Source organism: Channa argus, chromosome 5 (genome assembly GCF_033026475.1).
Source record: "Channa argus isolate prfri chromosome 5, Channa argus male v1.0, whole genome shotgun sequence".
Lineage (NCBI taxonomy): Eukaryota > Metazoa > Chordata > Actinopteri > Anabantiformes > Channidae > Channa > Channa argus.
The window spans coordinates 380,585-406,926 of NC_090201.1; the positions used below are offsets into that span (position 1 = coordinate 380,585).

The 26,342-nt window shown below is 39.5% G+C and overlaps 1 protein-coding gene across 3 annotated transcripts in view; it reads right to left on the minus strand.

Annotated features, from left to right (window-relative positions):
* klhdc8a (kelch domain containing 8A) overlaps positions 1-26,342 on the minus strand; it is a 48,674-nt gene that overhangs the window by 13,172 nt on the left and 9,160 nt on the right. For 2 of the 3 annotated variants that reach the window (XM_067505571.1, XM_067505573.1), the window contains exons 3-6: positions 11,325-11,764; positions 10,471-10,681; positions 6,849-7,013; positions 6,499-6,717 (exon numbers count right to left, since the gene is read on the minus strand). In XM_067505571.1, the coding sequence (XP_067361672.1) occupies positions 6,499-6,717; positions 6,849-7,013; positions 10,471-10,681; positions 11,325-11,516 (787 nt within the window). In that variant the 5' untranslated portion in view covers positions 11,517-11,764. Of the gene's footprint in view, positions 1-6,498; positions 6,718-6,848; positions 7,014-10,470; positions 10,682-11,324; positions 11,765-14,517; positions 15,954-26,342 lie in introns of those variants that run through there. The other variant, XM_067505572.1, reaches the window with a different exon arrangement.

The window sequence follows — 26,342 nt, forward strand, 5'->3', positions numbered from 1 at the left end:
AGCTCGAAGGGGGAAATGAATACCGGCCAGAGAGAGTGGTTTGAGCCGAAAACTTGGCGACGAGATTGCACGTGGGTTAACAGAGGCACGTCAATGTCTTGAGGAAGCACGTAAGGCAAATGAAAGTGTTGAAGAAAAGTGTGTCTGTGGCATCATCAAGGAGATCTAGGAAGTCCAGAACAGGTTCTGTAGTATCTTCAGCTTCAAAGGCATGCCTCGAGGTCAAACTAGAAAGAGCTAATCTATTAACAAAGGCAGAAGTGTTAGGGCAAAGGCACATTCTAGAGCATCGAAAAGCTAAGTTTAAGGCAGAAGGGGAGCAGCAAAAAGCTAATCTTAGGGCAGGAGAAACTAAGCTTAAGGCAGAAGAAACTAAGCTTAAGGCAGAAGAGGCTAAGCTTAAGGTGGAAAGAAAGCGGCAAGAAGCGAGGACCAGAGCAGAGAAAGAAGAAGTGGAAATGAACGCTGCTCTTGCAGCTGCTAACGCACAAAGCCAGATCTTGAAGAAACATGCGGGCCTTGTTGCATCATGTGGTCCGAATGTCAGCAATGGCAACTTCAATCTTAGTCAGGCACAGAGGATGTATGCTGGGGATGAAGTACCTGTTGCCGTTAATGCGGCTGTACAGTTTGAAGAAGCAAGAGATGAAACTGTGAGGGGCTGTTTTGGTGCTAAGTACAGTGGGAATGTAAGGTGGGATGTTCTCCGCTGTGATTTCCAAGCAAGGGTTGTTAACCAGCTTCCAGTTTCAAAGGGACAACATATGTTGTTTAGCGAGGCTCAGTGTCAAAACGACTTTACCAAAATTCCGGATAAACACCACAGGTTTTATGCTCAACCTCCTCAAAGGATTCTCACTTTTAGTGGAGCCCATTTAGACTATGGTCTCTTCATCAAAGCATTTGAGCACGTGGTGGAGAATAGAGTGGGGGATGACAATGATCGACTCTCTGTTGGAGCGGAGCACAATTGGAAAACCCAGGGAGATGGTTCGAACCTGCTTTCATATGGAACCAAGCCAAGGATATCAAAAGCATATTGGCAATGAATATAAGATATCAGTAGCCTGCCATCGTCCGGAAGGAAAAGGGAGCTGTTAAGAAATATTGTCCAAGGTATTCAGGTTCAAAGAATGATGCCGGACTACAAAACAAGACAGAAGAACCTAACTGTGGATGAGCTCCGGGAAGCAGAGGTTGAAATAATTCTTCACTGCAAGCGCAAGAGCTTTGAGCTCTGCTAGAAAAGGAACCAGTGAAACGGAGCAGCCATATACATAGACTTAATCCAATGATTCAGGAAGGCATTCTTTACGTAGGTGGACAGCTAAGCCGAGCTGCCATGCCTGAGGAATCCAAGCACCCTGCTATTCTGGCTAAAGATCATCGAGGTCTAGCCAGGCGTATCAAGACGAGGACCAATGAGTTCTATAGACCCATTACCAAGGTCTGTTTTCTCCAGGAATCAGGTTGATCTCCTAAGGTGTGTTAAGTGCTGGTGACCTGGTGAGAATAGTCATGGTGTGTGGGTTATTGTATGATTTGTTTTGTGTTTGTGCAAAGTGAATGTCAAATACTATTATGTGTTAGCATCAAGCTAAAAAACTAAAATAGTAAATTGTCAAGTTTTTGGCAACGTTTTTTGAGTTATGTCAGTTGTGTTCTACTTGTATATTTGCTTAGATATGCTGTTAACCTGAAGGTATTGATTTGTATGTCCCTTTCTGTCTCGGTTTTACAGTACTTTTATCGGGAGGCATTAAATAAACAGCCTAAACTGAAACCCTTGTCTCTATCTACAAAACTAAACGATATTTAGGGAGGGCAGAATAGTCAAAAGACATTCATCTCATCACACTCTGAAAGAGAAAAGCTAGACTGATCTGCCTGCACATCGAGCATCAGAGAGGGCTCAACAACCACAGCAACTCCTGCAGTTGAAACATTTGAAGACACTCTGGAGACTATATGGAGATATTCTGGCTCCATTCATTCCAGTCAGCTTACTTTATCATCAACTGCTGCTCCCAGATTACGAGCAAAGGCTGTGGCTGCAAGAGTACAACTCTCCTTTGCGCAAAAGGAAGCCAATATTTTTAAACTACAAGGTGAACAGTTTATAAAGACACTAAAATGGATTCTGACCTGCAGGTCCTAAAATCACAAAAACCAGCTGCTACAGCATTAGCTGAGGCTTATACATGGGAATCGTCCATGTGAGAAGGCAGAGACCCATAACAACCCCAGCTGGGCACCAGGATATTACCTAGCAGCTCAGCTCAGGAAACATGAACAGAAATATGTGGAACAGCATGTGTAGTTAGTTGTTGATGTGGAGTCACTGCACGCAAACCTTCCACAAGTCCACATCTGTAGCCAGGGATAACAATATATCTAATGGTAAAAGAGATGGTTAGTTCTGGTTTGTTAAAATTTGATGACCGATCAGAAAATTACTGTGCTTGGAAAACATCTTTCAGAAGTGCTGTCCAAGGTCTGAGTATGTCAGCTCAAGAGCAGCTGGATCTGCTTTCCAAGTGGCTTGGACCACAGTAAGCTGTGCAAGCCAAGAGGATCAGAGCAGCCTACATCCACAATCCAAGTGCAGCTCTTCAAATGGTGTGCCCGAGACCAAGACTGAGGGCTTCCCCAAAATTTTAATCAGGGATAATCAGCGCTTGAGTGAGCTTGGTGAACTTCCGTTGGATTCCAAGCAGCAAAACTGAATGACCGTCTCCCAGGTCTTTCTAATCTTGAAACAGCAGGTGAGTTTAATCCTATTTTAACATCTGTTTCAGATGCTGTTCTTCCATTAATCATATGGCTAAAGACTGTCATAACATAATCAGGTGCAGTGAGTGTGGCAGTGAATACCATCCCACAGTGCTACACCCAAAACCCTTTCACTTTCATATTGCAAAGCAGAAAGTTCCACTGCCACTGCAGATCATGGCGGTGGAAGAAACAAGAGTCAAGTGCCTCAAGAGATATATCAAAGTGTTTATCATGCAAAACTTCTATTTGGATTCTGGGCTTACATCCTTCTCCAGTGAAGAAGAAGCCATCAATGTCCTGTATCCCAAGACATGCTAGCTGAATCTAATATTACCATTTCCAGCTGCAGTCCTCAAAGAAACCAACTGCTTTTCTGGTCCCTCCTTTCTGTCACGACGTCAGCAACAACATACCACTGATGTTGATCACTTTGACTTAGTTGATCCTGACACAGATCAAGAGATTCGACCAGAGGTGGCAACATAGATTTGAAGGATTCTGCACCCGGAAGTCAGTCACTTGAGCAGTGGCAAGGTTAATCGAGGCAGTGAGAAGAACCACCAAAGCACCCAGCAATAATAACAGTAGGGATGCAATCGCTCAAGCAACAATAACCATCATTAAAGCTGAACAACAAGATGACTTCATGAAATCATTGCACTATCTCTCTAGGTTGTTATGACCAGAGTCATTACTTGTGTTATTAAAAAACAGTACATAAGGCCAGACAGTAGTCAGAAAATTATACCTAAAATAAACTATAGTATGTGCATAGCTGGATGCCACTAGAGAAAAACAAATACATACATACATGCACACATATATACATATATACATATATTATGATTTAGGTTAACTGATACCTTAAACAAGCTTCTCTCTATACTTGTTGCAGCTTGCCAACAATGCTGAAACATCACCTAACAGGCGTGTGTCTTAATTCTGGCGATATGGAATGAAACAGTAATAGGATATCACAGCGTGACAGCGAATTGCATGACCGTGGGGGGGTGTGTGTGTGTGTGTGTGTGTGTGTGTGTGTGTGTGTGTGTGTGTGTGTGTGTGTGTGTGTGTGTGTGTGTGTGTGTGTGTGTGTGTGTGTGTGTGGAGAGATATTGCTACCAATGGATAATAAAGCAATCTGTTTCTAGATCTTGTAATTTAAAGCGTTCCTCATCCCTCCCTCCACATCTCATCTCCACCAAAATTAGATTGCAAACCGGGGTATGACTGCCTTTTGCCTGCGTGTGTGTGTGTGTGTGCTCGTGCATGTGGATATGCATTAGTATATGCTTGTGTTTGTGTGTGTTGGAAAGCGTTTTCTTTCCCTATCCCCCTCATGCACAAGACAAACTTTCCTACCATTATAACACATTAACATTATCACTCTGTGTTCTGCTTTATTTGGCTTTGATTCGACGGAGCCTGATGTGATCTAGCTGTCTAAAATGACTTATCTATTTTCCTCTCCCACTTCTCCTTCCGGTCCCTCCTCAATTTGTTCACTTGTTACTCTAGGGTGTCTTTGCAGGATACGGGGATAAGTCATCTCACTGTGTTGTGGGACAAAGTGTGCACAGAATTAGGAGGAAGGACACTGTTTGAATAGAAAACGCTTTGTTTTCATGGTGACCTTAATGTTAACGGTTTCTTTATATGATTGTATATGATGATACAATATTTTCCATCACCAACCCAAATATATATGTCTGTGGGAAGCTTAATGGACTGGTCTGTAATTTATTTAGTTTAAAACTACAACATGCAAGTTAGTGCTAGCTTAAGACCTAATATCTGTTCAATCGGCTTCATCCAACCCTCCTTTTCCCTGCTGTACTACACTCTTCTACCATCTGCTGTTTCCTGCTTTTAACATCTCTTTAGTTATTGCTTATTGCAGGCAGGTGTGGTTTGCTCAAATTTCACAGCAACTGTGAATGTTACAACTTTAGTCATCAAGTTAAAATGCTAACATGCTGAAAACTTGCTAGTCAACCTGGAATTGGTAAATTTCTCTAATTGGTTAAAAGGGCCAATGTCTCTGCAGTGGTGCCAGCTGTTTTTTGAGTGTTCACAGGAGGCATCAACAGCACCTCTCCACAATAAGTGTTGGAACACATTTCTAGAAATAATAAAATAATAAAAATAATAGTAGTAATAAAAAAATAAATAAACATGTAAAGAGAGACATACTGTAGATTGAAGCATAACAACTGGAGGCAAAGAAATAAAAAAAAAATCTTTCAAAAATAAAAAATTCCAATACTTTTTAAGGCCTTTTTTAAGCAAAAATCCAAACTCAGTCAAAAAATGTATTACACGCAAAAAAAGATTATAAAACAAGATTATAAATATCTTTCTATTTTAAAATACTTGCAGCTGTGGCTAGAGAACAAACGGCATTGCGTAAATGGCTGTTTTTACTTGTATTTGCAGGGGAGAATAAATTATTTTTCTGTGATCTAACGGATTGTAAAGTATACAATACAGTCTATCCTGCCTGTTAACTCTAACTGTACCAGTATAATATTATTACTATTATATAATATTTATGACTTTGTAAGTAGTGTTATGCTTGTTCAGTTTAAAAAATGTTCATTGTCAAAGATTAAGTTAAGTCAGTCTTTATCCCCACTTAAAATGTTTCGTCTGTCTTTCACATGGTGCCTGGTTGTGCTTGCTTTGTCTACGCTGGTGGTCCTGAAAAATCCAAAAAGATCTATGGGCATGCCGACAAGGCCTTCATCAACGGTATGTGAGTATTTGGACTGCACCTTGTTTTAGGAAAATAGGCCCCTACTTAACTTAATAATTGATGGTTGCAAAGTTGAGTGGATTATCCTGGTAACATGGTAAACAGAACCCTGATGTGTAACCACTCCATGTAATCTGTACAGTATGTGGCTTAGTGGGGACTAAAGTACTGGAAATGTGCATGTTTGTCCAGATATTTCTTGCCAAACAGCAACCAGGCACATTGACAGTGTAGAACTTAATGAAATCATCCAAAGCCATAAACTGTTTGAGCCAAACATATCTGGTAACAAGTGCTGTGTGCCACTGAAGAAACTGTTGTTTATCAAGAAATAGATGGAACATGTGGGCCCTCCTAAAATCACAGCTTACTTTTTACATTTCTGCATGTGAACGGGTTAAATAAAAAATATACATCGTGCAAATCAGAAATGTTAATTTACACGCTAAGTTTGCCAAACCTTGAAAATTTGTGCTCATTGCAACTCCTTACTAAAGCTACTCTCAGCATATAATATAGAGAAAATTCAAACTTAAAGCTACTATATGTTGTTTCTTTTAAAAAAGTTTCTTAATTCTGTGGTGGTGTCAACGCCTTCTGTGACCGGGACTCAAAACAGAACGAGCAGAAATGCAGAGATATTAGCTTTTTAAGGTTTCTGATTGAGGCTTTCCCATCTAACCATTTAGAGAATTAGTTATTATTGACAATTATTCCCACTAGTTTAATTTGTTTAAGAACATTCTCATTTATTGTAATTTCCCAACAACAACCTGCTGGTCAGAGCAGAGGAGGGAAGAGAGGGCAGAGTGGACAGATTTTGAGAATTGTGCTCGTACTAGCTTAAGTTCCATATTGTAGCTTTAAGGTGGTATTAAGCTCAGTAATTCCAAGTAAATCATTAAATACACAACACTGACTTATTTTAACATATTTGAGTATCTGTTTGTGTGTGTGTGTTTCTGTACCTTGGTTAGTATCAAAAATGTTGACGTTCTTGGTAAACTTGGAGCTCTGGTGTCCTCCTCCTTGCCGCAGCCCTCCTAGCAGACAAAGTCTCCCAGCTGTGTCCCATATCACACCTCCATATGAGCGTTTGCATGGCATTATCGGTAGCGTGGTCCAAGAGCGTGTCTCTGTGTCGTACACTTCAAAGGCCTTCACTGGTCGCTTACACTGTCGGCCACCTAAAAGAAATAATGTATGATCGTTTGCATGCTTATAGAGTGTGTGCTGCAACTGTAAGACACTATTACTGTTATTTATCACGCAAAATGAAACTAGTGTGTTAAGCAAACCTATACTGGTCTGTTTGTACCTGCCACGTATAGCTTGTTGGCCAGCAGGTGTATGTTGGCATCGTAGCGTGGGGTCGGCATTGGAGGAAGTAGCGCCCACACATCCTTTCGAAGGTCATACTGCTGCAGGATGGTACGAGGGAGTAAGTCAGCACCCATTCCCCCCACAGCCAGAGCCCGGCCATCTACGCGCACACACACAGAGTCTCCATGTAAGTATTTTAATGTATTCATTATATCCTGAATTAGTAAGTTTAATCTGAACAAAAGACTGTTTTTTCATCACTAACCTTCCAAAAAACATTATTAAATTAGTCAAGCCACAATAACTTCGCCCAACTATATTCAGCCTTTGAACGCCTAATCCCAGTTGATTCAAACACCTCATTGGCACTTTATTTTATCAAGTGCTAAAAGGCTGCCAGGCTGGAAAGTTGGATGAAAAGTTAGCTTGTGACGAGGCAAGAGACTGTGACAGACATGTGGAGGACAGGGAGTACGGCAGCAGAATAAAAATGCAAGAGTCCACGTCTGGCACTTTGGTATGACACCTCTAGAATAAGAATGGAAGTGGGTGAGAGTGCTAAAACACGAGAAAATGCAGTATTAATCATGAGACTGAAGAGAAAATGAGCTACAGGAAAAAAATCTGCATTTTTATTGTGTTTTTTACTTTATTCAGTCTTAATGTTTTTCTTCTATATACAGTCATTTACTTTCAACTCTAAACTTTATCTATCTATATTACATTCAATAAAAGGGGAAAAAGTTCCTAAATACTTTATATTAATTTTAGCGAAAAGAAACACCCATTATCTGAAGTTCATTATCTAATCTGGGAAATAATGATCCTGCAAATGACAGCATCATATAATCAATTTAATGACTATCCATCTAAAAATACCATATTTGTTTTAATTTGGCACTATATCGATCACTGTGTCAGACTATTTTTCTCTTTCTTAGCTGCCGAGGATGAGTTTGGGGAAAAAAACTATGCGCAAAGGGTCCAAGATCGAAGATTGGTCAGAGAGATGGAGAGAGTCCACGACGAAGCCAATAAGTCTGTGTGTATACAGCATCAATCTGTGTTCCAACAGGCAACGACAGATGCACCGCTGGACAGAACATCCTAGGCTGAAGGGATGCTTTTATGAAAAGACTGTTTTAGATAGACTATATTTATATAGACTGCTGGATGAATTCCCAAAATGTGAAAATAAATGTGTCAGAAGCCAAAAATTGCTCCTTTGAAACCAGACTGGAAAATCTGAAAGAAACTTACACTATGTGCACTACAGCATTCAAAGTGTTGGGTTTTAAGTTCACTGTGGACTCAAATTAATCTAATTGTAATTATATTTGGGTTCCTGGTTTTACAGCAAAACAAATGCCGTTATATCACAAACCCCAAGTAGATCATTTTATTTTGTACAAACTTAATTTCCAGAAAAGGTGAGACATTTTGCAAAATTGCATTTATAAATGAAAGATTGATTTTTGATTGGCAATGACGAGTCTTAGCACCGGGACTTTTGTACTACTGAGCCATGTTGTGTTACAAAGAAAAGTCTAGATGGAAGCATACGTTGCTCCAAAACCTGTTTATATCATTTAGCAATTATGCATTTGTGCAGAGTGAAGAACCTTGTCCCGTTTTTTTAATTTGAAACACTTCTGACCTGTTAACACTCCTTTTTTTTTGGCATTACATAACCGTGTCGCTTTGCCCCGTCCCATTTTGTGAAGACATATTGCTCGCATCAAACCAAAAAAATAAATAAATCAAAAAAACAGGTTTCAAATTACATTTCACACACTGTCATAACGTGTCTGGATGTTGGGTTTCAAAATGATATGTATTTTGTATTTGTTTACTTAAATTTGTTTATGTTTCATAAAACTGCGGTTCTTACAAAAGAGGGACAAAAACACAACCCAGATGGTGGTAAGATGTTTTTTAAGTTTAGAAACCACCTCCAGGATAACACAACATTTACTTGCACAGGGTAAGTAGTACTCCTGTTGGTGTAGGGCAACACAAATCTGACTGAATATGTATGTCACTGATTTGATACATAATTCTAACACACCTTTTAAAGACGATTACAGAAATGGTGTGCTTTTTATGCATACTATTGTTGTGCACTGTCCAAGAAGACTTAGGAATTGCATTTAGTATAAATGGAGATGAAACAAAATGTGGTACATCTTGGGAAATAATTATGTAGGTGCAAACGGGTGAGGTTGTGTTCTTTCTCATCCAAAAAAATACAAAAATGCAGAGCATCACACCCAGGCTCTTTGGAAATACTGTGCCTAGCACAGCTTTAGACAAAGCAAGTTAATATGTAGTACAGCTGTGGGCATTGATGGAACAAGTTGGTAAATCGAGGGCAGGGCTGTAAGTGGATGTTTATTTTTAGGGGCCCCAGTGTCTGTAATTTGGGGCACATTTATCCAACCTGAATACCGTATTAAATGTAGTAGTTGAATATGGCTTTTACCAAACCTCCAGGTGAACCATTTATGGTTACTGTTCAACTTATGAAAGTTCATAACATGAATGAATAGAATAGAAGACAAAAGTACTGAGTGGCAGCCTAACTGATACAACCTGAAGATTAGATAAATAGTCTCCATAGTAAAAATAAATATACTGTGTAAACCAGCAGAAGATTAAATCACATTTTAATTACATGCATGTAATGTTTTTGCAGAATACCACATTAACAACCTACTGAATTGGTCACACTTTATTTGAAGTACTTGCTTTAAAGAGGTTTCAGAGAGTAATGCTTCTTACCTCATAAACAATCTTTGGCTTGGTTTGGCTTTTATGAGATTAACAATACTTAGCAACAGATAATCTGACATGACGTTTTAACTAATGGCAGCAGTGACATTTAGTCCTGGACAAGGCGGAAGGGATGATACTGGGATGATTTTCCTAAGCTTCAAGTGTCAGAGCTTAAGAGACACTGGTGCACCCTAAAAAACTGTTGGATTTGCAGGTTGCAGCTCAAGTTCGTGAATGTTATTGAAAGTGAGTGTATACATCAGCTGAGTCATGACCAGAATGATCAGAAAGATGATAATAATTGCTTTTACATTAATCTGATTATTAACACTGGGTAAACAATGCCGCTGAAAATGTGTAAAAACGCCTACTTGGATAAAAAGTCGTGCAGTGTTGTATCGGCATGGTGTTTATTTGCTACCTCTTTCTGAATGTGAGATACATCTGTTTTGGTCCAACTGCAGAAAGATGAGGAATTAATGTTGTGTTTGGATTCACAGGGCACTTATTATAACTTTTTAAAGAAATTACGATATACAGTTATATACAGTATAATAAAGATGGTATTTAAATTGTGATTTATATAATTCCACAGCTCAAATGTAAGAAGTTTTGTCAGGGCCAGAGAAACTCACTCTATGTTACTATTCGATGACATATTTAGTTTCGATTTCTTTTACAGTGATGTGAGATTTATACACCCAGGCCTTCGTAAACCCTGCATTTTCAGTCTCAGTGCTGGCAGGTTGGTGTCCAACTCCAAATCACAATATCATGAAACTAGAAGTCTTTTGCCGTGGGGAGACAATGTTGAATCCTCAGGTTTAGTATCAACACTGTACCTTTCACAGTGATGGATACACCCATCAAAGCCTCCCGCAGAGAGCTTCTCTTCCTCCACCTCCCTTCCTCAGTGTTGTACATCTCCACCACTTTCAGGGGACTCTGGTCCTCTCCCACTCCTCCTACCACCAGGATCTGCTTTCCTAGCACTGCCACAGCTGCCCCAGCACGAGGCGTGGGCATCAGGGGCAAACTTACCCACCTGTCCCCCTGGAAACAGAGACAAGCAACTTAATTCAGGCAAAGCTTTTAGAAAAAAAATTCACAAAGAGAAATTATCTATCACGTCACTTGGTATAGAGGCCTGGAGAGAGGTTTTACTGAGACTTAACATTTAAGCCCCTTCTCATACAGTTCAGCTGCAGGTGCAGTACAGTCACTTAGCTTAGAGACTGTTTTAGTGTCAGGTTTTTGTATTTTTAATTGTCTTCCTAGTGCATTAAATGTGATTTATATTTAAATAACACATGACACATACACTTTTATACAGCAGAAATTGAAATTCAACTACAAATAAAACTGTGCTTTTGGTTTGCTAAGGCAATTATGAGGGTATTAAACCAGCTTTATTTTCACTTTCAGTATATTTTGTGCACAGGGCAAATGTAAGATTTTATGGGTACAGATACAGATGTGTTTTACTTCAGACTATTTTGTTGTGGCTTTTATCATTGTAAAAGTGTGTAAAAGATACAAAAATAAGCCACAAGGTAAAACATTAATTTGCAGTTTTATAGTCATGTTGTAGCAAAATACTGGTGCACTTGCATCACTTTTTCTACATCACAAGCACTTAGTCAGTTGTCAGTCTTGTACTGTCTTAAAATAAATAAAAAATGGAGGTTGCATGTACCTCAGGGGAGTAAAGCTCCAGACCAGGGCAAGGCCTCCCCGCAGCATCGCAGCCCCCCAGCATGTACATCTGCCCCCCCACCTCCGACAGACTGTGGTAGACACGGCCGCTGGGCAGTTTAGCCAGGCTCTGCCAATGAAACTCATTTGCTGAAGGCACAGCCATGGCCTCAGTACCCGAGGGAATATTCATCAGGAGACAAAGGGTTCAGGGAAAAAAAGAGGCCCACACTCCGTTTAGTTTAGGTGGTGAATTGATCAGGGAAAGTCAAAAGGATGGAGGTGTGGGAGAACAAGGAGATGGTGGAGTCAGGTCCTCAGGGTGAGGAGGAGGGTCCTTATTAGAACAGTGAATATGAGAAGACGTGGGAGAGACAGATCAGTTAAGGACCTAGCTGAACTCTCCACCCCCGGTGTTGGTCTGCTACCACATGCTGGGCCCTGGAAAACATACAGTATAGGGAGAAAATGAATTCAGCAGTGTGATATACAGCAGAAGCAATTCAAGGAGCCTTGTGTACATTTTCTGCTGAGTTAAGAGATAGTTTAAAAAATTACAGCAACTTTGCTAACATCTACAGTTGAGGCAAAAATGTGTCATTAGTCAGAAGAAAAATATCATCATCAGTAGCAATTACAGGCAGTACATTCACTCAAACACGTACAAGTACTGTATGTACTTCCATTTTGTGCGTATTTTAATTATATTGTAATTTTTAATACATATTCATCTGAGTGTAGTTGTGAAAATATACGTTGCATCACAATGTAACTGTAAAGTATTAAATTATTTCATCATCGATTGGCAACTATTTTGACCATCATCAACGAATAAATTTTTTAAGGCAACACTTATATATTATGTGATTCCAGTTACTCATATGTGAAGGTTTTCTCTTTATTTCATCTTCAGATCACAGTTAATTGAATATTGCTTTGGACCAAAAACGTCATTCATGGGCTCGTTACTGTCAAAAGCAAGTAGTTGCATTACTAGTTACTTTTCTGAGCGGTTAGTTGTGGGAAATATGGACAATCGACATTGGAAATATGCACCACTTCATTCGTCAAATAATAAGCAAAGAGTTTTGTTATTTCTCTGTTGTTGTAGCTGCTGTCTGTGCATAAACTCCAAATTTAGTTGTTTAGTCAAGGGCTAGTCGAGAGCTCATCTTTGTGGTGTATGTAAAGTTTTACACTGTTGTTTGCAGTGAAAAGTCTTATCACTACCTGCACTGAATTACATTTTACAATAATGTTCTTAACGCCTTTTATCCCGACAAAATCAAAGTAATATGAATATTTCCAGCTGTGGAATTTAGACACTTCCATCTTCTATGTTGCTTATGGTTCTGCTCATAGTGAAGTTTTCAAGCAGATTTCAAACCAATCATTTGAATGCTGACCCACCAAAGTAACATTCAACAAGTTGTTTCAGGGCATAATAGTAATTTACTGAAATATTATTTGTAATTTTTTACACTAATCATTACATTACAAGTATATAAATTATGCCACTAAGAAGTTAAAAGTTAGGAGGTCTCAATAGCCTGGTACAGCAACAACCTGCATGTCGATGCCATAGCTTTTAGTAACCCTGGAAACAACTGCCATGTCAAGTGCAGTGTTTCTAAAGGTGCATTAAAAAGTGACATGGTTGGGACGGGCACCATGCTATGGTGACTCATTAAGCTACTAAAGTTAAAACTTGCAGCTCATTTCTGTATTTGGTTGTCCTTCCTGTATCTGCAGCATAATTGCAGGAACAACTAAAATATTTACTATGTCAAGTCATAAATGATCATCATATGTCATAAGATATTAAAAAAACTGCTGAGACTTCTCAGACAACAATGCTCCCTTAAATAGTTTCTGTTTCTGTTTGCCCAGTGTCATATGTGGTGTTATTCAATCAAACTGGCAAATACACACAGCATGCAGCAACATGGAAGCCAACAACAAAAGTGTATTAACACGTGATTCCCGTGTATGATATGGCCAGCAGGGCTTTAAGGAGTCCTGCAGGGGCTTGTCCTCTTTGCCATCTGCCTCTCGTATCAGTGCACATCAGCAACCCTTTCTGGGTTCTTTATATACATCGAGCAACAACAACAAACAACAGTATCTTAAATAAAATGACTGAAATATTATCTATTAATCTTAGCAACTAATGTAAGTTACTAGTAAGTAGTAACTCCAACTCTAGAACGTGTATTTATGGAGCAGTGAGTATTTCGTTTATTAGTAACAAGCTTGGCTTTGACTGCTTTGCAAAGTCAACCATGCATCCAGCAAAAAGTACCAAGCAGATTATCTATATTTTAGTACAAAGTAGACAAGTTAAATATGCTTTTTAAAGAATACTGATTATAGTGATTATGGCAAAACATATACAGGAATTTATAAAAATAAGGATCAAAGACGTGGTAAAGGTGATGCAAATTTTAACCACTTTATGCACTGACAGATGATTAACCCATAAAGATACAATAGTATTTATTATTTCATAATATCTTTATAAAAAAGATAATATTCTTAAAACCCCCAGTACCCCCCCCCCCCCCCACCCCACCCCGCCCAAACACACATACACACACAAACATTAATATTGTAGCTGATTGGTCTAAGCTCTCTGTACAGATAATGTATCATCATAAGAGCACTTATTGTTGTTTCTAATGCTACTTTTACATTCATTAAACATTAAGATTTTGACAGAAGACAGGAGACTCTCCACAACCCCTCGAGATAATAATAGCATAGGCAGGAATACAGATGAGTGTAAACACACTTAAGTTGATTTGCAGAACAGATGCTACCATCTAGCTTAGCAAAATCCATATGGAGCTCAAATCCGAACAAATACCTATCTAATGTAAGTTAAATACCAGGAAGTAGTTTTTTTAGAGAAATGCACATTCTATCAAGTTAATTATTTAGAATATTGTTTTTTTTTATTTATTCACAAGGAAGAATCTTTTCCATCATCATCATTATCTTCATCATTATGGTCCAGTACAAATTTTCAATTAACCATTAAGTCTTTCAGCTTGTAGGTTTTTCTGACCGCAATTATACAAAAATACTAATGGCTTAGTGCATATAACATACAGGTACCAGGGCCAAACAGCCATGCTTTTTGTGACAGGCTTTTGTATATGCTCATCACTGACTGCAAGTCACAGATTACCCACCTTTCCCTGTACGACTACATCTCTTTGCTGTGTGTAACGGTGACTGTAAACATCCTCCTCCTCCATGCTTCCCTTAGATGTCTAGCAGCTGTACACTAGTGGAACTGAACTGCAGCAATGTCTCTCATGTTTGAGTTTCCTTCCTTGCCGATGAGATGTCAGGCACTGCTGTTGTTTTTTTCCTGTGTCATCCCTCAGGAGCTTTGTTTCCTGCATGTAATTCAATTCTCCTGCTTACATATGGTTTCCGGCGAGGAAGTGGGGGGGGGGGTCTACTCTCTCACTGATATGGGAGGAAGCATCCAGAATAACCCCACAATGCACCGCAAACCTAATTCTGAATACATCACCTAAATGTAGTTTGTATCACAACCTTTTTTGTCACACAGGGGAATAACACTAATCATTACTGCCAGTCAGGTGTTTGGAGGTCACTGTAAAATTGTGACTTCTGCTAATTTACCCAAGTGAGGTTGAACACAGTCTCTCAGCAGTTGGTCCTTTAAAGCTTCAAATCTTTTTTACATGTCCCCCAAATGGCTTCTAAACCTTCTCTCCCTGTCTCTGACTGTCTCCCTTTCACACCTTTGATCATCTCACAGATGAATAAAGGACAGAAGGGGAAAAATAAAAAGAAGACTGCCTTCAAAATAAAACCTGCCCCGTTTCAGCCCATGCGAGTTAGTTGCCATAGCAACAAATAGGGAGGTTTAGCTTTTTGTTTTTTTAATTTCTTTCACACATGAATGCTTATTGCTTGGTTTGCAGTTAATAATGGCTTATGAAAAAGGATGAAAAACAAATAAAAGCAGTTGCTCTCCTATAGGGTGACCCCGGCAGCTGAAAACTTGCTAACAAGACAGCGTAGTTCTCCTCTGAGCCCAGCTCACAGAGTACATTAACTGCAATCTGTAACCGATTTGGTTTGCCACATCGTTTTTTTTAATTAACTGCATGAACAGCTTGAGATCAACAGTAAGCCCACCAGCATCATCTGAAGTCATTTACGATCAGCAGGCCTCCAACTTGAAACTTTTAATTAGGTTGCATCGTTACTCTCCCTCTGTGCACAAACTGTCTCTAAATGTAAAGCCACAGAACAGTTCATTCATTAAATAATGTGAAACAAAGTGCATGCGAATTTCATATGTGCCATTGTCATTGATTAGCCTGTTAACAAGCTTCCATGCAACTCTGAATGACAGCACCATTTATGATAAACAGGTTGTAGTGGAGGAGGAACATCTGAACTCAGTCTGTTGCTTCTTCTGCTCATGGACCTAAGACACATGAATATGCAAATAGTGAGATTGCAAAAGCTAACCTGAAGCCAAGGCATAAATCCAGTCAGTAATAACATTTGATACAACAAATTGGAATATTTGAGATGACTAAACTATATCCAACTGCAACACCATGTGAGTTAATCCCTTGTTAATCAGGCCTGGAAGCATTACTCTTCCACTGGAAAGACTCACATTGGGGTATCAGATAGAATTAACTCTCACATTTCTAATCTCATATTATTCTTTTTTCAGCATGTTGTCTTCAGAAATATCACAAATAAAATTTTTCAAATACATATTCTTTAGTTATGTTCTAATTGAATTAGTTAAGTCAAAGAATAGGAGGATAAACCTGCACGTACGTGCTCTAAATTTTATTTCAAATGCTGCAAACTTGCACCTAATGCAGGGGATTTCAGCCAGTGTTTTGGCAATGGGAACTAATTCAAAATCCATTGGTGATATATATATAAGTGTTGATGGGTACAACTGAATATACACCTGTTCAACTGCTTGTTAAAACAATCACTTGCAGCAACTCAATGCATTTAGGCATGTAAAAAACAATCAAGACAATCTGTTAAAGTTCAATCAGATAATCAGAATGGGGAAGAAATGTGAGTAATTTAAGTGACTATGAATGTGGCATGGTTGTTGGTGGCAGACAGACTGGTCTGTGATTTACTGGGATTTCCACACAAAACCACATGAAGGGTTTGTAGAGACTGGTCTAAAAGAAGAGAAAATATCCAATGAGTGGCAGTACTCCCAGCGAAAAATGCTTTGTTGATGCCAAAAAGTCAAGAGATATCCAGACTGGTTCGAGCTGATAGAAAGGCAACAGCAACTCAAATAACCACTTGTTACAACCTAGGTATATGCAGAAGGGCATCCCTGAGCACACGACACATCAAAACCTTGATAGAAAGGGGCTGCAGCAGCACAAGATCACACTGGATGCCTCTCCTGCCAGATACGTACAGAAAACTGAGGGTAAAATTTTCAAAGGCTCACCAAAGTTACACAAGAAGACTGAAAAATGTTGCCTATTCTAATGAGTCTCAATTTCTGCTGCGTCACTAGGGTCACTGAGTTTGAACCGCGCACAGTGTTTCTGCACACCATCCATCGGGGCCTTCTCCCTAAATACACAACCCCTCTTCTCAGATTATTCTGTGTCAGGTGAAGCACTAATAAGGCAGGTGAACAAAGTGAGCAGAGCCAAAGGCAGCGCAGACTCAACGTGTCCTCCCGTCAAAATGTAACGCATGCTCATAATGCTAAGCTTACTACTGAAACAGACATCGAAAATGCATCAGATGGTGAAGCAACGAGTAAGAATAAAGCCATAGAATAAGTGAATGCCAAAATTGATGTTGAAGCTAATAGGATTACAGCTCACAGCTAATAGGGTCCAAGAACCATCTTAGCAGTGCATTCATACTAAACAAAGCAAGGCCAAGTCAACATCGAGGAAGAATAGCTGCCCAAGATGTATTAAAAGAGCCATTAGTTCTTGTAGTCATTGCTTCATATGTGGAGAGGCAGGTCATAGGGCAGTGGGATGTAGAGACTACAAGCACAGGGCTCCAGTCACTTATTTGTTGATGCACTTTCCCCAAGCAGCAGTGGACAGCCAAACGCCACGAAATCAGAGCCTCATTAAAAATAAACTGCCAATGTGAAGACTAGCTATGTGCCATCCTTGCTCACAAAACATGACACTGAAGCCTGAGAGTCTGCAGCTCAGGTAGTTGGGAGGAAATGTTGAATGCTAAATTCACAACTATGCAGCAGAACGTTTACTCGACACTGGCACACAAAGTTAGCCTCCTAGACTGCTAGAGGATAAAGACCTACTGCCCCCCGACCACAAGCTACGGCCACTAGCCGAACTCATAGGTAAAAAGGATTTTGGGAAGTATAAATTAGGATGTTGCCTGGGAAGCCGCCCTGACCATCTCACAGGGTGACCAGCTTGAACCAAGCAGCAGAGACATTTTGTTGCCTTTAGATCCTGCTGAAATGCAAAAAGCTCAAAGAGGGGATCCAGGGTTAGGCGAGATAATGAAAATGTAAAAGTCAAACAAAGCACTCACAGATGACTTGGAACATAGTGCAAGAAAATGAAGCATGAATGGGCTAAGCTATGCATTGAAGATGGGGTCCAATATGGTAAGACTGCAGAGAGACGGTAACTAGTCCTACCTTCCAGCTTGAAGTCACTGCAGCGTGATCTGTTTTTCATGTCAGAGCTCAGCAAGATCAGCTGTCAGACAGTCTTTTGAGTTACTGTGATCAATTTTGTTGCACTGTAGTCTGAATTTGTTCAAAAACATTTTAAAAATTTGACTTGTGTATATTTGCTGTGCTTAGAAACACCAGTGAGTTTATTTATTATTTACACGCACAGTGTAAATAGTGTTCAGTTTTATAGACTACAACTGATTTGAAGAAATGCAACATTAGCTCAAATAGATAAGACAAATGTTTGCAGCCCCTTTTCTCACTCATGTTATTTACAGCAGGAAATAACAGAACTTAAGGAGAAAAATCTTTCTTGTGTATGAATAAAGTTGTTCATGGCACTTTGTCACAGATACAGTTAACACAGATCCACTACTTTAACCGGATGATAGATCTGAAAACTTGTCTTCTTCTGTTTTATTACTCATTTATACAATATTTTGGTATAAAATTGAGCTGTTGCTTCACTGTGGTTTCAGATCCGTCTGTTCAGCAGCAGGGTCCAATAACCAACAGGTTTCCAATAAAGTTGGTCCAGCGAAAGACTACTGTGAAGGATGCTGAGAGGGCTTTAGGACTTTCTTCAACATGGAGGACTAGAACAGTTTCTGTAGTGACCGAGGATCAAGGAATTGTGTGTTTTAGATCAGTGCCGTAGACTGAGAAGTTGATTTCAATTTGGTCTGAGGGAGAAATAGATTTAGAAAAAAAGCATAAGAATGCTGAAATGTTGAAACGTGCTAAAACATGTTTTTTTTTTTGAGAGAATGACTGCGAGGGGATATGAGAGGACAGGAGACAGCAACGCCAATTAAAAGTAAACAAAATACGGGTACATTAAAGTAGAAGAAAAGATGAGAAGAAGCCCATGTAGGCAATGATGAAAGGAGGTAGTACAGCATGTCATAGAAATTCCTTTAGTGTGCTCACAAAATTGAAACGTGGAACCAAATGGAACCAAAACAAATGTATGCAATCTATCAATATTATGAACTATCCTTCGTAACTTAAAACAGACTTTGCCAAAATTTGCCAAAGTCAGGGTACCTTGGCGCATGCTGTTTTCATTTTGACCATACTATGTTAAATGCTTCTCTTGTGAATCCTCTAACATTCCCTCTAGACTTCTAGCTGTCCCATCACTCACAGGTGCCATAATACCTCTTTAATGTGGGCTACTTGTTGGAGCGGCAGTGTCTCGGTTGGTAGAGTGGCCGCCTCCGACCAAAGGGTCGGAGGTTCGCGCCCTGCTCTTCCTGACCACATGTCAAAGTGTCCCTGGGCAAGACACTGAACCCCAAATAGTGTCCAAATACTGTTGCACTTTTATTGGTAATAAGAGGAGGTCTGACTGCAACTGATGATTAACTAAAGAGTCAAAATTGAGGTACTCAATCTTTTGTTTCAGCTTCAAAATGCAGGGCTATCTGCAAGTGAAAATCCTGGAAATGAGCAGAGATCATAATGTATAGTATGGTGCTGAACACTAAAGTTTGAAATTAAGAATAAAAAGGAGCATTGTATTGCTTTGACCGCATTACAGCTTGAAAAATAGCCAAAATCTTTAACCTGCCGTACCTTTTAAATTCTTTCAAAACATCCTTCCTCTCCTTTAATCCTCCTTTCAAGTCTTTTTTTATAGTTTGAGCTGTGATTTGGGAAAAGGCATTAATAACGTCCTACACTGGTTGTTTTTAGTGCAGTACCCTATTTTTCATTATTTAGAGATCAGATAAAACGCCTAGTATGAGTCTACAACTGACTCTCCCTGTACTCTTTCTCTATCCCTCTGTGAGTGCAGGCAGTTCAGCAAAAGATCATTTATTGACTTGTATTTAATTAGTCTGCACTATTTAAATAGCGCATCTGTGCTGGAGTTTGTAGCTGACCTCAGTATACTGCTAAAGTTGCCAAAATCTGTTGGTTCTTGCATGCATCCGAGCAAATATGTGAGCTTATCTGGATGTAAAAGTGCTGAAGTCTATAAAAATGCCAAAAAAGGTTTCCGAGCTTTATTATCAGTTCTGTTTTGGCTCAAACAAGCGTTATCTGTTATGGTTCAGCACAGGCCAGCTGCTTCATGGCAAGAGCCTGCTATTGATACAGATCCATTTAACTTTAGGTGTGAGAAAACTGTTTGCAAAGTACCCATGCACAAGAAAGTGAAGATGCAGCAGTTCTCATTTATCACTATCAGGCATTCCAGTAAATAATCTGGGACATTTTCATTTGTTAGTTTGAGTGTATGTATGTTTTCTCTATTGCAACCAAGGTTCATTATGTTGAGATTAGTGAAATTTTAGGGCACAAAGTCAAAAATCATGAAAATTCTAGAGTATCTAGATGTTAGTGAGACTCATTTCATTAAAGAAAATATCTTTTTCACAGCAGTAAATGTGACTTTATTTTTCAAATTTATTTTTGTCTATAAGTCATTTTTGAGTATCATGATTAACTTGGTACATCTAATTCCAAAAACATTTCAAGATCTAACTCTTATTGTAAGATTCCTAGAAAGGCACCTGCCAAATAAGATAAATGTAATGTACTGTTAATGAAACTGAGCAACTGTACCAGTTATTAATGTACCTGTGCTTTTGCTGCTGTGAAAATGGACTGCACCATCCAGCATTCAGCTTGATGCAAACATACAACCCTGTCTCCTAAAAATTACATTTCTATACAACTACAAAACTACTGCAAAAGAAACTGGGTTTTTGTTCGGACCAAGCTACGTTCATCGACCTAACTCTGCCTGCCACTCAGGTTTTGTGAGTGAGCACTGCCTATTGACTCTCTGTTGCCAATCTAATGAGTGACTAAGGATTATGAGTACTGTTATCTGTCCATGAGGAATCAAGATTATCACAAGCCCTTGTAGCCACATGATTATAAGGAGAAGATTTACCACGTCATGTCTACACTTTAATCACACCATGTTCCCGTTTTTACCAAGCCATGTGATTAGAAGAGTATCCATCGTGTGTTTAAGTTACCTTTATCAAGTACCAAGGAGTCTCATGTATACCAATGTTAACAAAGTTTATGTCACGTAAGAGAATTATGGAATCCAGAGCTCTGAGACTTTTGCACTAGCCCAATGAGTCACTAAAAGGATTTTGGAGATTTTTGTTATTGCATCACTAAAGAGGAGTTTGGAGTTCTCTTCACTATCAGGGATTGGAGATGCACCACGTCTACGTTCCACGCACTCATTACCAGGCCTGTCTCTGTGTTTCAGATCCAGAACACTACATTTTCTCAAGTGGACACTCCCCCCACCATTGCCCTACCCTTTATTCCAAGTTACATCTAAAGATCTACCAACTCCACAGGACCATACTCCACTCTTCCTTCTCCTCTTACTAGTCATTGCCGTTACTCATCCGCATGTCCTTTCTCGTAGACTGGAGTTCAGCACCACCTAGCGAGTCGGAGGACTTACTCCATTTTCATCGTGCATATTATTTCATAACAAACTGTATTTAAACTGAGCGCCTTTATTGGGTCCAACTCTAAAACCAGTCTCACACACTCAAGGCACAGTAATCACAGAAATAGTCTGACCAACTCACTCCTCACTTATGTTTAAAATTTTCAATCAAGCCTGCTACATGGATAAATGAATAGCTGTAAATTAAAACTAATTATTTGCATCTGAGCAAACAAAATTAAATAATAGGCCATACTTAAAATATTGCTATTTATATTGTATCTACTGTCTACTGGCATAAATTGAGCACCAGAATGCTACCTAATGAAATTGATGACATGTCCCTGGAGCCCATGGTGCCCATTAATTAACACTTTTACAGCAAAACTGTTATTCAAATCAATCACTGATGCAGCCTGTGCAATATTGTTCATTGAATGAGTCCTTCTCTCTGCTCACAACCGTCATGTCCTTCTGTAAATGCTGACTCACATTTGTGTAAGGCCACAGAACACAATCAATAGACGTATTTCTCCAAATGACAAAAAGCAATCACTTCGCAGTTTGATGAATCCAACAGTGTTACGCATTCCATGTCAATCTACAACATTACCACCACAGCCATGCCTGATGGGTTCGAGTGTTATCACAGTGATTTAGTGCCAGGGTCTGTAGTACAAAAACATGGGTTTGTGTTTCACTAATTTTGGCATTGAACAGACAAAGAAACTCAAATTTCTTCGAAAGAAAATACTACCCACACAATACTACTGACAAGTGCAGTACAGAAGCAACATAGTAAAGAAAGTCAAGGAGACAAAGTAAAGGAGAAACTTTTTACAGGTTTTACAGAACAGCAGGACTTGTTTTTCTTGGTTTTACTTTAGGCCAACACATGACAGTGTACATGAAATTTGCAGTGCCTGTTAGCTGTTACATTTCAACAAACCCGGAACGCTTCTTCATCATATAAACATACAGTACATTCCAGAATGAACACAAGATGAGATGAAGCTCTGGGCTACCTCACTGTCCAGCTCTAACTGACAGAATTAGGTGAATGTGTACACTTAACACAGTGAGGCAGAAAGCTACAATCTGAAAGTCGGAGGACTAAAAGTAGCCACTCAACCAAGACTCACCTGTGAGCTGGCTGAATCAATAGGCCAGAGGAAGAGAGGTGTCCCCCAGTCTCCATGGAGCAAAACTGAGCCAATGACTGCTCTCTCTTGGAATCTTATCTCTACTGTGTTCACATAAACAGACTGTGTGCGATCTCTAATAAATCATCCTCAAAGACAAAGACAGTGCTTGGTGAAAGGTAATAATGCAGTATAATAACCCTGGGGCAGCAATATTACCTGCTGCTGTCACTAGAACTTCTTTTAGCTGTGCTGCTGGCCACATCCCTGTGCATGTTGTCATTTACATATTTTACACTAGATTGAAATGGCAAATTGCTCTAGCCCAGCTGTTCCTGTATCTGTATTGGTACTGATGAAGTGAATTAGCGGTGCTAAATCTGGCAGTGCAGGGTCCAGCTCCTATAATGAGAGAGCCGAGTCTAAATCAGTTGTGGCTGATTGTTGGCTGAGGTTGTTGAGCAGTTGGTGTTTCTCTTATCTGCCTTTAAAAGGCAAACAACCCTCTCTGCCCCCACCTCACCCCACTCAACAGCATGGCTGTCCTCATGCGTTTTTTGTGTCTTTGTGTGTCTCTGTGTTCAGATTCTGTTTGCAGTAATACTGTCACTGTTGCAACTCATTCTGTGAGAACCAATGCAGAACCAAAGAGAAAACCATTTTTAATCTCACGGTATTAAATAGAGTAAACATAATGATCATGCACAAAAAGCCAAAAATGTTATTGACGGAAAATACATCTAATCTGACAGTTTACTGTGACGAGTTTTAAAGTTGACATAAATCCATCCATTATCAGTAACCACATATCCTGTTTATGGTCACAGGAAGCGGCCTGAAGCCCATCCCTGATGTCATAGGGCGAGAGGCAGGGTACACTCTGGGCAGCTCTCCAGTCTATCTTAGTGCCAACACAGAGACACATACACTAAGACACAACCATTCACACTTATGGGCAATTGAGAGTCACCAATTAACCTAACATTCATATCTTTGGACTGTGGGAGGAAAGCAAAGTACCCAGAGGAAACCCACACTAGCAAACATACAGAAAGGCCATGGTCAGCTGGGGACAAACCCCCAAACCACTCCACCACATGACTATTCAAACTACTATTATGACCATAAAGAAATATGGTCATAAGGTGAAATACCATTTAAATAAAGTATTTTAATGTAAACATTTTAGTAATCTGGAGCAGTGTTTAAAAGTCTTTTCTGTACTATACCTTTTTCTTACTGTACATTAAACACAGTAAAAGCCATATGCCTTTGCCACACTAAATCTACTTTGCTTCTTTAAGTTTTGATCACATTCTGAGCTAAGGACAAGTGATCAGTCCAACCAATCAAGCCTACACAGAAGTGGCAGGGTGCATATGTCTTCAATTGGGTAAATGCTAAATGGTCTGCACTTATATAGCGCTTTTCTACATTTTGGCACTCAATCGCTTTAAACTTCTTTTTATACACCCATTTGCACTCACAATCACACACACTCTCACACATCAATGAGGGAGCTGCTATGCAGCTGGCCAACACTCACCGGGAGCAACTAAGTTGGGATTCAGGATATTGCTCAAGGACACTTCGACATGTGGCTGGAGGAGCCGAGATTAAACCAACAACTGCGAGATTAGTGGACACCCGCGCTACCTTCCTGCGCCACAGTCAGTTTTACGTACTGTGAAACTGTCTATACATTTGGATGAGATCAAATATGTTTCCTCACTGAGATTCTATGTGTTTCTGATATTTTTCCCCATTTATAAATTTGTCTTCCAACTATTTATAACAGAAGATATCCAAGGTAAAGGGATTGTTGTGCCATATATTTTTACTTACTGTTGCCATTTTAGAAATTAGCCAATGGATGTGTCTATATATGCTTACTTGAACAGGGGGGGATGGAATGCTGGCATAGACAAGTGCATCCATTTGAAAGCTGATGGGGACAGTAAAGTATCTTGTCGGTGAGGAAGACAGAGCGAAAATGATGATGTATCTCTAAATACAAAACATTCCAGTAAAAACCAGCAACAACAACCATTAATAAATCCAAGACCAAAGCCTTATTTAAGGTCAAAGGTCATCAAGCAGGTATTAGTAGTCATAAACAACATATCAGATGATGAAATAGCCATTTTACCATTTCATGGAAACCAATAGGTCATTTGCAATTTTTTGCAAATCATTGCATTCTGGTTTTATTTACATTCACACATCCTTCCAACTGTTTTTGAAATTGGTGTAATTCACCACAAAACCCAGCAGTTCCTGTTCAAATCATTGTGTTTACTTTTACACAATGACCTGTTTCAACAACTGCTTTTAGCTTGTCCCTTCAAGGGAACATGTTCTGCTGTCACGGTTGAGTAAATTAAGTGCAAGGAGCCAAGTAAGGAGACGGCAAGAGGAGGTACAAAGAAAAAGGGTATTTATTATAAAGATTTTGGAGGGAAGAACACAACTAAAAATCCCTCCACAAGGAGGGTAAAGAACTTACAGAACACAAAAAGTAACAATACGACATAAATTCAAAATGTAAACTTTAAATACCCAAATGGGGAGGACAACTTAGGCTGGGGACAAATATTAACACCCAGGTAAAAGGACAAATTAACAAGGACTAGTGAACAGAACTAAAGAGAAACTGACAGACTTTTATTATTATAAATAATAATCAAACTAAGGGTAGGGCAAAAGGGGAAATTACCAAGAATAATTAATACTGGGAGCAGGATATAAACAGACAGGCTAAGGATAAACTAAGGCAAAAAGGTAAGAAAAAGAAGTAACCAAACCACAGACCAAAACTCGAGAGAGTCCATAGGACGTGAGCCACAGCGTGCTGAATACAAAATACTGAGGATACCGAGTACAGAATACAGGGGGTACAGAATACAAAACAAACTGACGGAGACCAGCAGGGAGAGCTGGGTATAATAGAACAGGGGAACAGGTGAAACAAATCAGGATAAATGAGGAAGGTAAAGAAACCAAACAGATTAACAGGAAGTGGCACAGGGCAGGAAATAAAGCTGGGAAAAACGTGGACAACTAAAGACAGGAACAGGACTGTGACATGAGTTTTTAAGCCGGATGCCCTTCCTGCCACAACCTTCCCATTTTTATCCGGGCTCGGCACCAGCACCAAGGTTGCCCTTGATGGCTGGGCAGGGCCACACCTGGTGGGGTGGGATTCGAACCCGTGGCCTTCTGCATCCCAACCCAATGCTCTACCACTAAGCACAGGGCCCCCTTACACAAAGTTTATGACCTGTTTAACCTGTCTTTTGTAGTATGGAAAATATATAGGAGCAACACTTTCAAAAACAAATTATTAATAGAGTTTTTTTTCTTGGGAGGGTCTTGAGATGATCATACACTTAAGGTCAAACTTGAACCTCCTTTACATTGTTACTAGAGTATATAACATTGACGTGCCACACTCTTTACTTTTCAAAAAAAAAAAACAGATCTTAATGAGTTTTCATCAAAGGATTAGAAGCAGTTGAAAATGAAAATGATGACAGGACTGCATTTTGAATGTTGCTGTGCCAGGAGCCATGGAGGCAAGACTGAAACAGATACAGCAAACATTAGCAGAGCTGGAAAAATAAGGCTTGATGTATGCACAAACATAACGTGCCTAGAAGTAAAACATACCAGGTTACATAAGTACAATGTATTGTACTTTCACTACTGTACACCCCG